The sequence below is a fragment of the Protobothrops mucrosquamatus genome, unplaced genomic scaffold (assembly GCF_001527695.2).
Source record: "Protobothrops mucrosquamatus isolate PMUCROS unplaced genomic scaffold, P.Mucros_1.0 scaffold_238, whole genome shotgun sequence".
Taxonomy (NCBI): domain Eukaryota; kingdom Metazoa; phylum Chordata; class Lepidosauria; order Squamata; family Viperidae; genus Protobothrops; species Protobothrops mucrosquamatus.
The window spans coordinates 42,448-56,917 of record NW_015386314.1 but is presented as its reverse complement, the minus strand read 5'-3'; the positions used below and the strand labels follow the sequence as shown (position 1 = coordinate 56,917).

The 14,470-nt window shown below is 33.8% G+C and overlaps 1 protein-coding gene across 1 annotated transcript in view; it reads right to left on the bottom strand.

Annotated features, from left to right (window-relative positions):
• Positions 1 to 350: 350 nt before the first annotated feature.
• Positions 351 to 14,470, bottom strand: part of CTTNBP2NL (CTTNBP2 N-terminal like) — a 30,260-nt gene continuing 16,140 nt past the window's right edge. Inside the window, exons 3-5 of the mRNA XM_015829869.1 lie at positions 9,882 to 10,112; positions 5,442 to 5,549; positions 351 to 4,839 (exon numbers count right to left, since the gene is read on the bottom strand). Coding sequence (XP_015685355.1) covers positions 3,382 to 4,839; positions 5,442 to 5,549; positions 9,882 to 10,112 — 1,797 coding nt within the window. The 3' untranslated portion in view covers positions 351 to 3,381. The remainder of the gene's footprint in view (positions 4,840 to 5,441; positions 5,550 to 9,881; positions 10,113 to 14,470) is intronic.

Here is a 14,470-nt window from a genome sequence, read left to right as displayed (position 1 = left end):
TTTTGATGTGTGCTGTTGTGCCCACAGTAAAGAAATGACAATAAAGGTTATCTTATCTTAATGAAGTTGAATGCCATGTTTGGTTTCATTTGTTGCTCTCCTCGACACATCCATATTGAAGATAAATTGTACTAACTAAAGACACACCTACAAAACACATCCCTAATAATGAATATGTATTTCCCATCCAAGAAAAATAACCAGCATAGAAGGAAACTACTTATATTGTAGGAGAAAAGCTTATTTTAATCAGAAAATGGAGAAAGTGAATGATTGTGATCTCAATCCAATAGTGTTAAGATAAGTATCATAGTAACAGTTAAAATGTTATGCTCTGTAACAAAGACCAATATGCATCTAGGCTATTCAGCCCTAGGATAGCTGACCATTGATAAAGCCTTTAAAATATTTTTTTAAATGATGATCATGCTCTGTATCACTGAGTATCATTAGCACCACTAATTCTGTAGCTCTATTTTGCTTTTAAAATCATTGACTTTATAATGCCAAGTAATGGATGCATTTATGTATTTTCCTGAATTACTAATTTTAGGCATTTTAGGCTACTGGCAGTGAAATATTTACTATCAATGAACATAGTCTACTTGACTTTTACACTATATAGCACATAACACTCCACATAAAAATAAAACCCTTTATTGATAGTACGAACATTTAACATGTTTAATGCTGCCATCTATAAAAATGATAAAAAGACTTCTGTTTCATACATTTGACTTTACAAATATACAGATGTTAATGAACAATTAATACTAGGTTATACAGTTTGAACTTCATTATAATCTAGTCCATGACACTTCTCAATACACAATCAAAAGAATATTAAACATTTTAATTCCATGTTTTAATCATACAGAAAACTGAAATACTAACCCTAAAATCTTAGGGGATTAGCTGGAATCATTTTCATAGTTGTGCTTAATCTCAGGATATTGACTACTAGCAACAAAATACATTTCCTTCTACATTGTCCCCAATATTTTTGTAGATTATAGTACTCAGTGCATCTCCTAATGAAATTCATTACTGTGTATAAAACTCTATAGTGTCATGTTATAAAGAAAGGATACAAGTTAGTAAACATATAGAAATATTTTAAGGGCTGCTACAATAACCTCTTTTAAGGTAAGACACAATACCATCAAAATGTTTACTTGAATTCAGTTATATAGCCTTTCCAATAATGGTTACACTATAAAACTAAATTGTTTATGTGCTTATCAGGATTGTTTCTATGCATCTATAGCCAAACACTTAGGAAAAATTTAATATAGACCATAATATGTGAAGAATAGCATTAGGTTTGTATGATTTCCTGTATCAATATACTGTGAAATATAATGCAACCTCAGAAATATTTGACACTTTGTTAAAATACAATAATCTAGTAACTCCATACCAAAAGAAAAAAGAAAAAAAGGGAGGGGAGAACAATGTCTAGACCAGGGGTAGCTGGCTCAGGAATTCTGGGAGTTGAAGTCCATGAGTCATAAAAGAGCCGAGGTTGCCTACCCCTGGTCTAGACCATATATTGTGGCATCCTGAAGTAATGGGTTTTTTGTTTTTTTTAAATTGTAATGAAGAACTTTGGTCTAATGCAGGAATGGGCAATTTTGACATGGCAACTGGATATGTGGCACTTATAATTGCTGAAATGAGACAAGATTTTTTTTGGCTTATTTTTGTTTTTAAAAGGCAAAATGTATGTGACAATAACAGGCAAAGAAGTATGCACAATTCCAGCCCTTATTTACTTTAAAAGCACTGAAAAAAATGGGCATCATCTAAACCCAGATATTTGCTCCTAAATTTCACAACAATGCCACCCACAATTCAAGGGTTTCCCAAACCTGATCACTGAATGTCAAAGCAGCAATAGTTTCAAAAAATCATGTTGTGATTCTTATTATTAGTGCACACTGAGTTTGGTGAGGCATTCACATATTTTCCCTTAAGGTCAAATTAAAGACACCCAGTTTATCATTAACCTTGATCTTGATTATACCAGTAATATGAGATATTCCAGAAACAATTTCAAACATGAACAGCTATATAAGTATATTGGCCCCACTGACATGATCAAGGCATAAACCTTTGCCCTAAAGTTTGCATTATTGGAAAAATTATTACAAAGAAAACTGCTTATTCAGCCTTGTATGGGTCCCAGCTTATTATTTTTCTTAAGAAAATGGATTTTCACAAATACATAAAGACTTAAAAGTAATTGTACAAGTGATCTGAGGTATAAATAATGTCAATGTGATCACTGTTAAGATTAAAAATGTTCTGTCTAGGTATGTATACATCTCTCTATATAAACTGCATCTTTGAAAACTTAAGAATTTGGTTTCCATATTGCTGCCAAATGGGCAGTTCTCTTCTCTAAGACAATAAAACTTATCTAGAGAGACCTATGCCTGCTTGAGTTACAGCATTATTACATATTAAGCAATTCTATACTTATTGCTTTGGATCTTGTAGTACTGATCCTATCTTTTATATATATATCAACATCTGAAAATCCTGATTAGTCATTTCTGATTTCAAGTAGTATTTAATTTTTTTCCTCAAGAAACAGCAAAGGCCTTACTGTCAGAAGTTCTACACACAACAGTAGAATGCTTATTAAAATTGCTTATTAAAATTTTACTTATTTTGCTCTATGGAGAGAAACTTGTAAGGAATGGACTATATTTTATAAAGACTGGTAACTTGGTTGCTTAAAGCTAACAACTCTTCAAAGTTTGTATCAAAGGAAAAACATAGGTTGCTTAAAATTTAGCAACAGGGCCGAAGTGTACCTGATAACAGTTACGTTAATTTTTTTGTTCGTAACAGAGAAAACCAGTCTAATGTTCACCTTTGGACATTTCCTATTCATAGCACATTACTAATAAATATATTGGAAAGGATTAAGAACCATATTGATTTCAAACATTCATGATTCAGAAACTGTTATTTTCTACAGTTGGATAATGCCTACTGGATTATAGAGAATCACATTCATATCTGCAGGCTTTAGCTCAGGCACTTCTTAGAAAAGGAACAGAAATTTGCATGGAGTGTTTTTCTGCATAATTTAAAAATGAGTATTCTGTTGTCGTAGTCCATAGGTCAGCTCTCAGAACAGAACAACTGCTTCTCTTTTTGTTTGATTTCCCTGCTGCCATGAAATGCCTTGAGGCTCTGAATGTTCAAAAAATTGTATAAGTTGTATTATTTTCTACACTGTATAAAACAAAGAAACAAATGTGTTATACAAGAAGATTCTGTTAGTACTTAAATAAATAACATGGAGTGAATAAGACTGAGTTTCTGCTCTACGAATTGCAAATACTTGGAATGTTACTCTTTTTAAGACTAGCTATTGGTTGGCAATAAAATCTCAATATCTTTCCCATTGGCTACAACAGTGTTGCTTGAACAACTAGTTGCCATGTCCATAGGAGAACCCAGGGATGCCTGATTTGAAGTTTTCACTGGTGGCGTGATAGTTGCTGGAGAAGGAGCCAGACCAGGTTTCTTTGGAGGAATTGGTGGAGGATTTCCTCTTTCTGCTCTGGGTATAGTGGGTGATTTAATTCCAGGTGAAAGGGGACTTAAAGGGCTAGAGACCTTACCTGGGCTAGTTTCACTTTTGGGGCTCATAGCATTGGCGAGATTTCGGTAGTCTGTGCCAAAAGGTGAACTGTTAGGGGACACTGGTTTGATAGGCCCCTGCTGACTGGTGAATCTGGAGAGAACCTGAGTGACTGTATTGCGGGCAAGCTGTTTTGCTGCAGAATTATCGGCAAAAGTTGGTGACAAATCTCTGGATGGAGGACTTTGGAGACCACTTGATTGATGTTCTTGATCAGCCTGAGATTGGAATTTGTGACGAGCAGCATGGAAGCGCTGATTGATTCCCACTTGGTAGGAAGATTGGTAGCTAGGGTTGCTGGTTGATGCTCCAAGTAGACGCTTAGTCATGACTGGGGAGGAACATGGTGAAGATGTCAGAGAAGAAGAAGCAGTATTGCTGGGAGATAAGGAAATTCCATTGGAAGGGAGTGGTGGAAGTGAAGCGGAAAGAGACTCTGTTCTTACTGGGGAGGTGCTACTTTCTGCAGTATTCTCAGCAGCTGGCCCAACAGACTTATCCTTGTGTAGATTCTCTACTGCAGGTTGAGTTGCCTCAACACCTGTTAGTGTATCAGCATCACAATGTCCATTTGCCTTGGCATAGGGATGGAGAGCTGTGGCCAGTGGTAACATGTGTGCCAATTTGACTGAAGACTCCTGGTTCATGTTTTTTGTCAAATGATTACTAGTCTGAGAAGCCACTGACCTACCTAAGGAGATTTCTGTAATAGTTGCTGTGGACACCATTGAGACATGTGGGTATGTGCTCTCAGCTTTGTTGCTGCCAGTTTTCAAAGAAGCTTCTAGTTGTTTTAATTTTTTTTCTAGATCCTCTATTTCTTCTTTTAGGACTTTGGTACGGTTTTCTTCCCGGTTAAGTTTGGCTTTCAACTGCTCTCGTTCAATGTCAAACTCAGATAACTGTTTTTCAACTTGTGCTTCCATTTGCAAGCCTCTTTTCTTCTTGGCTGCTAGCTCCTCCTCCAGCTGGTTTACTTTGCTTCTTTCCTTTTCCAACTTTGTATTTAAGTCTCCAAGCTTTTGCCCTTCCTCTGTAGCTTTAGTTGTGGCTTTCTTACATTCCAACACAAGCATAGAAGAAAGTTGCTTGTGGTGTGCACGCTCTTCCTCCAGCTGGCTAGCCAACTTTTTTTGTTCTCTCTCAAACTTCTTCACCTGAGATTTTTCAAATTCCAACTAAAACAAAAGTATATTTTTTTAAAATGTTAAAGCTTTAACATCCAATCAAACTAAAATAAATAAATAAGAATAAATAAATCAATGAGACAATGGATATAAAGATTTTTCAGAGAAAAAAATTGAAGTTTTTAATAGCTTGTATTTGAATCCAAATAAGTAAAAGGTTATAGAGTAAATAGAACAATAAATTATAAAGTAAATACAACATGGAATGACATATATAATCCCAGCTGCTTATAATATCTACACAAGAGAGATATTTTCTTACTGTTTAACATGTACACTGCAGGTCACAAAGTATATTTGCTAGATTTTGAAACACTGTTACGTTTTGGTTTTGGTCTCAAGGATCTGATGTTTCTTTCGTTAACCCAGCTCACTTATATCTTAAAAGACTGAATTCTATTCCTACTAAACAAAATGTGTAGCTCTGAACAATATCCCTCTCTTAGAAGTCTAATTTTCTGCTTGAGGGAGAAAGTAAAAACTCAGAATTTAAGAGACCAACATAAGCTCCCCCACCCAAAGAAGGCATGTTCTCTTGTGTTAAACATTAATTAATCATTTCCCTCTGACTGCTACTTAGGAAGAAGACATACCTGTTGTGTCAGCCGTTCTCGTTCTTTTTCCAGCATATAAGTGACATCATCGCCTTCAGCAGTATCTTGGGCGTGTCGCTGCCTTTCTTCTTCAAGATCCAAGATTACCTTTCAAACCAAAAGGAACATTATCAATCCCATTTAGAGAAATAATTACTACTGTATCCAAATGTAAAGAAAGATACCTATCTGCCCAAAGCCAAATTTAAAGCAAACGTGTCAGACACAAATACTCCTTAACTTTTGCTAATGAAGAGATCTTTTTGAAAGGATCCAGGGCAATGGTAAAACAGACATCTATCACCCCCAGCACCCCTTTTAATATTCTTCAAACTTATCCTCATTATTAAATTATACAGCTAATCTTTGTTTTTTTATAATATATTTTATTAATTTTTTAACATGGTCGCTTTAATATTCAGTAAAGAGTGTGTTGTCTGGGTCTACATTTAAAAAACATTCGCTAACAATTGGTTTCTATGATCTATAATCCACATAATAGCTGTACTTGATTTCCTCTTCTTCCCATAATGTTCTCTTTTACCAACCTTAAGTTAATACAATTCTTATTGTTTTGATAGATAACAATTGAATATATCATTTTTTCTAATATTTCTGCAAATAATAATCACATCAATATAATATTTCTTTTCTATCTAGTCATTCTAGTCATAAATCCCGTTTACAGTTCATATTTACATTTGTTTTTCCCACAATATTCAAGACATTCTTACTGGTTAAGATTTTCTCAAAGTTAATTACATTTAGATATTTGATTCTATTTTTTCTCATGTAAACCATCCCATAACTTTTACCTTACTTAAGGAATAAGTAAGACTAAAAAAAGAGAAAAAAAGAATAAGAGTAAAGAGGGATAAAAAGATAGTATACTACTTAAAGTCCAGGTTTCCCCTAAGCTAACACATATTTATTTCTAAAATGTTTCCATTCTTTTTTACCATAATTAAGAATATATTTAATCTTTAAATATTCCATTTAATAAATCTAGTCATCTGGTCTTTTAACTCTTATTCAAAACATTTTTTTCAATCTATTGTAATTTGCTAAAAATCAATCACATTTAAATATCTAAAATATGTCCTTATATATAAGCCATTCTAACTCTTTTATATTACTCAAATCAAGAAATAAGATAAGAAAAGAGAAGAAAGAGAGAGTACTATGTTGTTTGAGGTACTCCTCCCTCTTAAAGTAAAATTCATATTCAAAATCTTTCTATTACTTTAACCATATTCAAACAGGTGTTTCTTTTTTAAATATTCTCTCTGATAAGTCCCATCATCTATTTTCTTAATTTTCACTTTGGCCTTCTTCCTTTGCCCAATATCTTTAATATTCTGCTGAATCAAAGAGTCTTTCCATATTCTTGTAGGTGTCACTGTAGATATAAAAAATAAGTCAAGTACAATATCTTTGTAAGAGGCATTTGCTCTTTCATGTTTGTTGAAAAATTTTTTCTTTCTTTTTCTCTCTGTATCTCTTATCATTTTTTGTCTCTCAAGTTCTAGTGGTGTTTTCGACATCTCTGCAATCCATTTTGACCAGTCTTTTTTCTTATCCTCAAATTAGTCTTGTGGTCTTAAAGTATAAGTTGCCTTTTCCAAAACCAATATTTCTTGTAAATTTTTTTTCCACTTGGGTTAAATCATACTTCTTGTGTTAAGTTCCATCTTTGAGTCTCTATCCTCAAATTTGTGTTCAGTTATCTGTTTTACCTGCTCCTTCTCTATTGTTATTTCCTGGGATTTTTTGTTGTTGTAAAGTTAAATTGGAGATGAATTAGTTTATGTTTTCAAAATTATTTTGGATTTCTTTATGGTTTGAAGTCATTGTTGTTTGAATTAGTTGCAGCATCTCATATGTCTCCTCTTGAAAGGTATTTATTTTTTCTTGATATTTCCGCAAGTCTCTGATTTTCCATAGTGGTCAAGAATCGAGGTTTTCTTTTCTCTGCAAATAGCTTTAGAGTCACAGTTACTAGATATTTATAAACCAAAAAGGTTCAAAAAGGTTTCCTGAAGTTTATAATCCTCTTTTTGTCTGCAACCCAAATTATTTTCTTTTTTTTGTCACAGCTGTTCTCTATTGTTATAGCTTTAAAGGTCACAAGCACAGATTATTTTTTTCCAGATTTTGCCAAGTCCTGTATAAAAGCCATAGCTGTCATAGTCTTTATCCACCTCTAGATGTCAGCACCAGTTTATTTTTAAAATTATCAAAATAGAAAATTGCCTTTAAAATGAGAATCTTAACCATTCAAAAATTCCAAACTTATCCAAATTAATTTCATTTCATTTCTGTATGTTTTGGTCCTCCATAAAAGGTTTAATTTGCCGCTTCCATTAGTAAAAGGGTAGGGCAAAAATCCCCCTCCTTCACGTTCGGAGGTTTTTTTGCTTCTTGGAAATTTTTTTTTCCAAGAAAGTTAATAAGTAGGATAGAGAAAATCGATGATCTTACCCAGATTCAAATGCACTGTTTACAATCAGCTTAAAATAGTGCTTTTTGACTTTGGTTGCTTGTAGCTTGGGCTAGACTCTGAAGTTAGGCTAGCCTTTCTCCTGTTGGTTTCTGGAAGGCTTCTCCTGGACCGATCAGGTCGACTGCCGTCTCTCTGTGGTCTGCGGGACTTCCTTCCTTCTTTGCGGCTTCTGGCCCATTTAGGGTTTTTTCCTAACAGGAAAAAATTCAGCCAAAGGGCATGGAGCCCCGAAATCCCTTGGCTGCTGCGCTACTGCGCAAGATCGGAAGACCTATACAACTAATCTTTACTTGCAACCGTAATTGAGCCCAGAATTACACTTGCCAATTATTCTGGTCATTGTGAGTGGGTTTATTTTATGACATTTTTGCATCAGTTATTAAGTGAACACCACAGTCATTAAATGAATCCATTTCACCCAATGGACAGTCTTTGCTGGAAATTAGAAGTGAATGTTGGAAACTGGCAAAAAACATTGAAAACCATGCAACACTGGAGAATGCTGCAAATGTCTGTAAGGGTGAGCTGGTTACCAAGCGCCCAGAATGTGACCATGAGTCTATTTTTGCGTATGTGTGTATGGCTGTCGTAACTTCAAAATAGGGTGTATCACAAGTTTTACTGGTCAATAAAGGGACCAGTAATAAGTCAAAGACTATCTGTATAATTTGCTGTATAATTAAAAAAAAAACCTTAAAAACCTTATCTTTTTCTTATATGATTTTTGAGATCTACAGTGTCTTAAAAATTTTGGGATAAATTGTGAAGGATATAACTGTAGGCAATTTTGAATATTTATTGTGTAAATGGTATTTGATATTAGATGTTTCTTTATAGAAATGTATTTAAAGTTTCAAAAAACAATAGAAAATAAGTTAGCCAGAGTTGCATAACAAATAGGAATCTGTGTCATGTTAGAGCACTTTTTTTTCTTTCCTTCAATTGTGTCTGATTCTAGGTGACTGCCTGGGCAAGTCCCTGTAGTTTCCTTGGCATGCCCCCCCTCCCCAAAGTGCTTTGCCACTGCCACCTTCTTAGGGCTGAGAGAAAATGACTGCCCTAAGGTCATCCAGCTGGTTTTGTGCCCAAAGTGAGACTAGAACTCACAGTCTCCTGGTTTCTAGCCTGATGCCTTTAACCACTATATTAAACTGGCTCTGTGATGTAATTTGAAAGCAAAATAACAATTCAGCAACTATTTGCGTGACGACCTATCTAAAGAGCTCTTTTACACTCTATACTGTATTAAAGAAAATCTAATTCTATTTCTTTAAGTGTTAATTTCTTTTAATTAGACTATAATAAAGAGGACTGTATTTTGCTTTAAACTTAAATTTTACCTAATGGAGTGAAACAGTATCCTATAATTATATAACAGCATAGTGAAACTTAAATTTAAATACTATTTTTAGAAAAATACAAATATAAAACAATGCAATAAATTGTACCACAATAACTAAGTTTCAATAATAGTAGCATAAAAGAAAGGTATGACTTTGACATAGAAATAACTTTGAGCTTATGAACAAAATATACCAAAGATTCATAAATATAAATACTGGGCAACTGAATAGATGCAAAATATACAGGTGGCTGTAATTCCTTTATACAAATTTAAAATTACAGATTTTAAATTTACTGTTTGGTACATTGCAGTTTTAATGTTTTTGTTTTGTTTTAAAAAATGCTTAAAATTTGAGGTTATTTACAAAAACGATCAGAGTATTTATTTAACTATTTAATTTTTTAACCGTCCATCTCCCTCATTAATTAGCCAAAGCAATTCTTTCAATCTGAAACATTATATAATATGGCATATTTAATAATTAAAATTAAAAATAGGTAACTATATAATACTGTGGTGTTCTGTGTTCTATGAATTCCTAAATAAGAACAATTATTACTTTCATCAATCTTTCAAGGTGATAGAAACCCACCTTTCTGTGTCTACTCTCTGCAGCAGCCAGTTGAGACAACATTTTTTCCTGCATATTCTTGCAATGTTTCATTACTACCTTCAGGATGGATAAAGGATTGGCACAAACAGGTTGCTTTTCACCATAATTTTCTTCCTTCAGTGCTTCAAAATCTCTCTGAAGAGCCATCAATGGATCACTAATGTTGTATTTTCCATAACGTTCTTCAATAAAGGTATCTCTATGTTGGGCCTGAAATTATGAAGTATTTATTAGCAGCTAATAAAGAAATAGAAGTTAAAATCTTGTCATTTCACTGAAATAGAACATATGAAAGACTAAACAGATAAGCAAATGCCAATGCACCTGCTGCCTAAATACATGAGTATCAGAAAAGATATTTTTTTACAGGCCTATGGAATATTTGAGAAATTGGGAACAGCCTTAACTTAACAAAAGCTTTAAAAAACATTAATGTTTGTATAGAAAGTGACTGAACAGTGCAAAAGGGACTAAGAAGTAAAGATGAAAAAAATTACTAAACAGAGAAATACTAAGAAAAAAGCAGAACCTAAACATGTAATGGAAGGCACTGAAGAAAGGTGCAGAAAAAAGGAAAGAATAGAAATATGGGCAAGTGTAGGGAAAGAAAGCAAAACCTAGTTCTACAATCATGTTATGATCTTATATGCATTTCTACTATGTCAACTAAATAAAATAATGCATGTGTTTCTAGTTTTCTGAACGGAACTACAAACTATCAGATATAACCAGATAGGAAAAGGGATCTGAAGCCAGGATTTAACACCATATATTTTACTTGCTGCGAAATTCCTGGAACTGATGATATATTTCCAGCAAACTACAATATATTTAGGGACATATGGCAACTGAACAAATCGTATATAGTAGAATTAATATCTTACTTCCAATTCCAAAGCATACTCATAATCTGAAAAATATTTTTTCTTTCACTATGATCTCCAGAATCATCACGGCAGCTTTCACTTGATGTCCTGACTTTTCCCAACAGGAAACCATATGCAGGAAAGGGAAGTTCAAGTTCAAAATACAGAGCTCTGTGATATTTTAAACAAGCAACTCCAAGATCAAGATAGAAGAAACTAACAGAAAAACTAATGGAGCATCTCTACCTTCCTAATCCAGAGGCCTGTTTATGGGAATTGAGGAACATATTGTTTAATCTGCTATCTTTCAATCTGCTTCCATTTTCCATTGTCTCCCAGATTGCTTTCTTCTTCTTGTGCCATATCGGATGTTGGCGATCATGTTGGCGATCCTGATTTTATCAGCAGCCGCATGAAAAAGTGCTGCTGAGTTTTGTCCAAACCAATCCCTTAGATCTTGAAGATTGCTTTACAGATTGCTTTACAGATATCTAATATACAAATACAAGGGTACGTACCTGTGCATTATGAGAACATATACACACGTACACACATTTGTTCAAATAAAAATACAATATAGTAAGACGGATATCAAATGACCCTAGAATTTGCTTTAATATACAAATCTGGACAAGTATTTTCATGACTGTAGTACTGAAGAACACTTCTAGGAAGTAGATCAGTTCACTCAGGAAATGAATCAGTTATTCTGAGTATAAAATTAAAGCAAATCATCTTTTTGACACAGTAATTTACTAGCTTTTTGAACCTGAAAGTACAGGCTTAGGTTTGTTGCTTCTATTCTAGATGGTATTTTTAAGAGAAAAAAAATTATATGTATCTGACAAGCAAAGCATCGGGCAATTTGATGAATAGTACAGGAATTCCTTTGCAGAGTCTCTTCTGCACCCTGTTATTCACAAATACTTGTGAATTACTCATGACTTATTACTTGGGGCTTATTCACTCTTAGGAATATCAGGAAGTAGTTAAGTTAACTGGATGGATGATATACTGTAAGTAAGGAAAAACAGGAAGAAGGAAGAACCTTTGCACAGGAATGGACATACATTTCTAGTTAACTGAAATAATATATGAATAACAACAGAACTATCTAAATCCTGACCAATATATGAGGATGAAAATGAATGAACTTTGGAAGAATACAAACAGCTTCTGAGATAAAGGATTTTACCTCATTTTTTTTTTAAAAAAATGGTATTTTCTAAAAAAAAAAAAAGAGTTAATAATAGTTTAGCAAACCGAAGTAAGTTTTAAAGGAATACAGGGACTGCTAGAGGAGAAGATAATCCTGTGGTTGCAAAATTTACCACTGTGAATTAAATTACTTCCCATAAGTTATCAAATACTTTTGAATATTTAAAGTGTGCATGTATATGTGTGCGTTAAACCATAAAGAATTGGTATAAACCCCCCCCCCAAACCCTCTGGTTATTTGGTTATTGTACGAAATAATATACCCCAGTCCAGTAAATGCTACAACACTGGTGATGATTTTGGCATCTTGAGTGTTTGCTATTCATACACTTGAGAAGACTGCTCTAACACCTCTTTGTCCCAGAACCTTCTGATTATAACATATTAATACAATGCAATAACTCTACCTTAAATGGTGTGAGAACATAAATATATGGCTAACATGAAAGTATGGTAAACTGAATCTTGCTAGTGATATCCATTAACAGCTCAGTGAAATTATAGAAATCACAGTTAAAATGAAAATGTCTGGACTTCAAGACATATCTGACAGCATAAAATCCCCCTCCTTCCCTTCATTCCAAATTCAACGTAGGTATCAGATGATATTATTTATTTCTTTTGTCTAAGCGATTAGCACTGTCTAAGACCAAGAATTCTTCAAAAATTGTACTGTATATTGAATAGTACATGTTGCAAATACTTTTCCTTTTTGCATTAGAGCGATATTGATTCTACAGTTTTTGCTAAACAGTAATTGTGAAGTACTACTGAAACTGCCTATAAATTTTTTGCTTTGTGAATCTGTTTTGGAAATTTTCACCACAGCAGTCCTACAAAGGCTCTACATACAAGTTAAACAAGAGTCAATTTATCAGTAGAATCACATGTTTTGAATTACAGAGAACTCCCATTCTAGGATGAGAACACTGATTCTCATTCAGAATTACTCAGTACTGAATAAGGCAATTTATGAATGGCTACTGGGGAAAAAAAACCCTCTGTACTTGTAGAGGAAAAATACCCCAGGAAATTGAAAAAGTGAAATGGTGCTTGTTCAATCTCAGTCCACACAAATATTAAAATGAAAAAGCAGTTATGCATTATTGTTCAGTAATTTAATCTCAATCTGGATACTTATATTCCTGATGTACTATGTCTTCAATTTTGTGAACCATGCAGGAACATTAATCCTATAAAGAAGTTCTCTGATTATTTTCATAAAAGCAGAATATTAATGTTTATTTTGTCAGAACCTGTTCCTTAGTAGCTGAAGAACAATGTTGATACATAGTAGTAGTTTCCACTCAGTTGATGTTATAATGTTTCAATATACCTGACTTGATCAGGCCTGCTTACAATACTTTTATCACAATAGCTGGAAGCATCCCAAAAATTAAATCAAATCAAAACAGCTTAGGATTTAGTTGGGAGATCACTGGGAAATTTCAGGGCTGCAGGCTAGACTGAAAAAATCCCCAACTAGAAAGAATAGTACCACTTGGGTACTGTTGTCAAGTTGTCAAGTAAACATAGATATGTTCATTTTCTCACCAGGAATGAAGCTTGATTTGAGATACTCTTTATTCTAAATGACATAAAGTAACAACTACTAATTCATAAAGAACAGCCATGTAAGTATGTAGAGCCTAAGTCTACTTTCTGCTGAAATGGACAAAGCATAAAAAATGTACTATAAGATTTAAAACAGACAAATCACATGAAAAAACACAAAAACTCCAAACCCCTCTCCTGAAATCCTGCTTTGTCCATATGTGATGTAGCTCCATCCATTTCAGTTTCAGTTATATCAGGACTGGAAATTTTTTCATTTACTTTAGAATCCCAAATAATATTTTCTGAGAGGACAAGAGCTGTATTAAGACCGGGTGAGGATGGAAAGATATCCGGATTGTCAGTATTTACATTCATGATAAAGATGAGGAACTTTCCTCTCCCCCTCCGCCCTCCAGGTTGAACAGAAGGATTTGGAAATTAGGAGGGTTGAGCTGTTTATTTTAGCCCATTTTTGTACATTTCCAATTCAAAATGGAAGAAACAGACATAACTGGTTTTCAAAGGATCATCAGGTGCTTTAATACTGAAATAAGCAAGTTCCTCAGAGTTAATATACATCCATGAAGCTTCAGATCTAAGTCCCAAAGGTACTTTTTTTCAAATGGCAACTGGACATTCTTGATTTTTCTTGAAGAGGTTTCACTTCTCAGAAGCTTAGAAAGTCCAGTTGCCATTTGGAACAAGCACTTTTGGCACAACCATGACATGGATGTCTGAGAATCTTCATAGAGATTCATATCTAAGTGTAGAGGGAATACTGATTGCATGGCATATTGATAAATTACTCTAGAAACTATGAGTAAGCAGCACAAAAAGTTAAAGAAATAGAAGCAATTCAAAATTATGGTCACACTAACCTTGTTCATTGCTTAAGTCCTCTGTATGCCATCAAACATCATGCTCAGT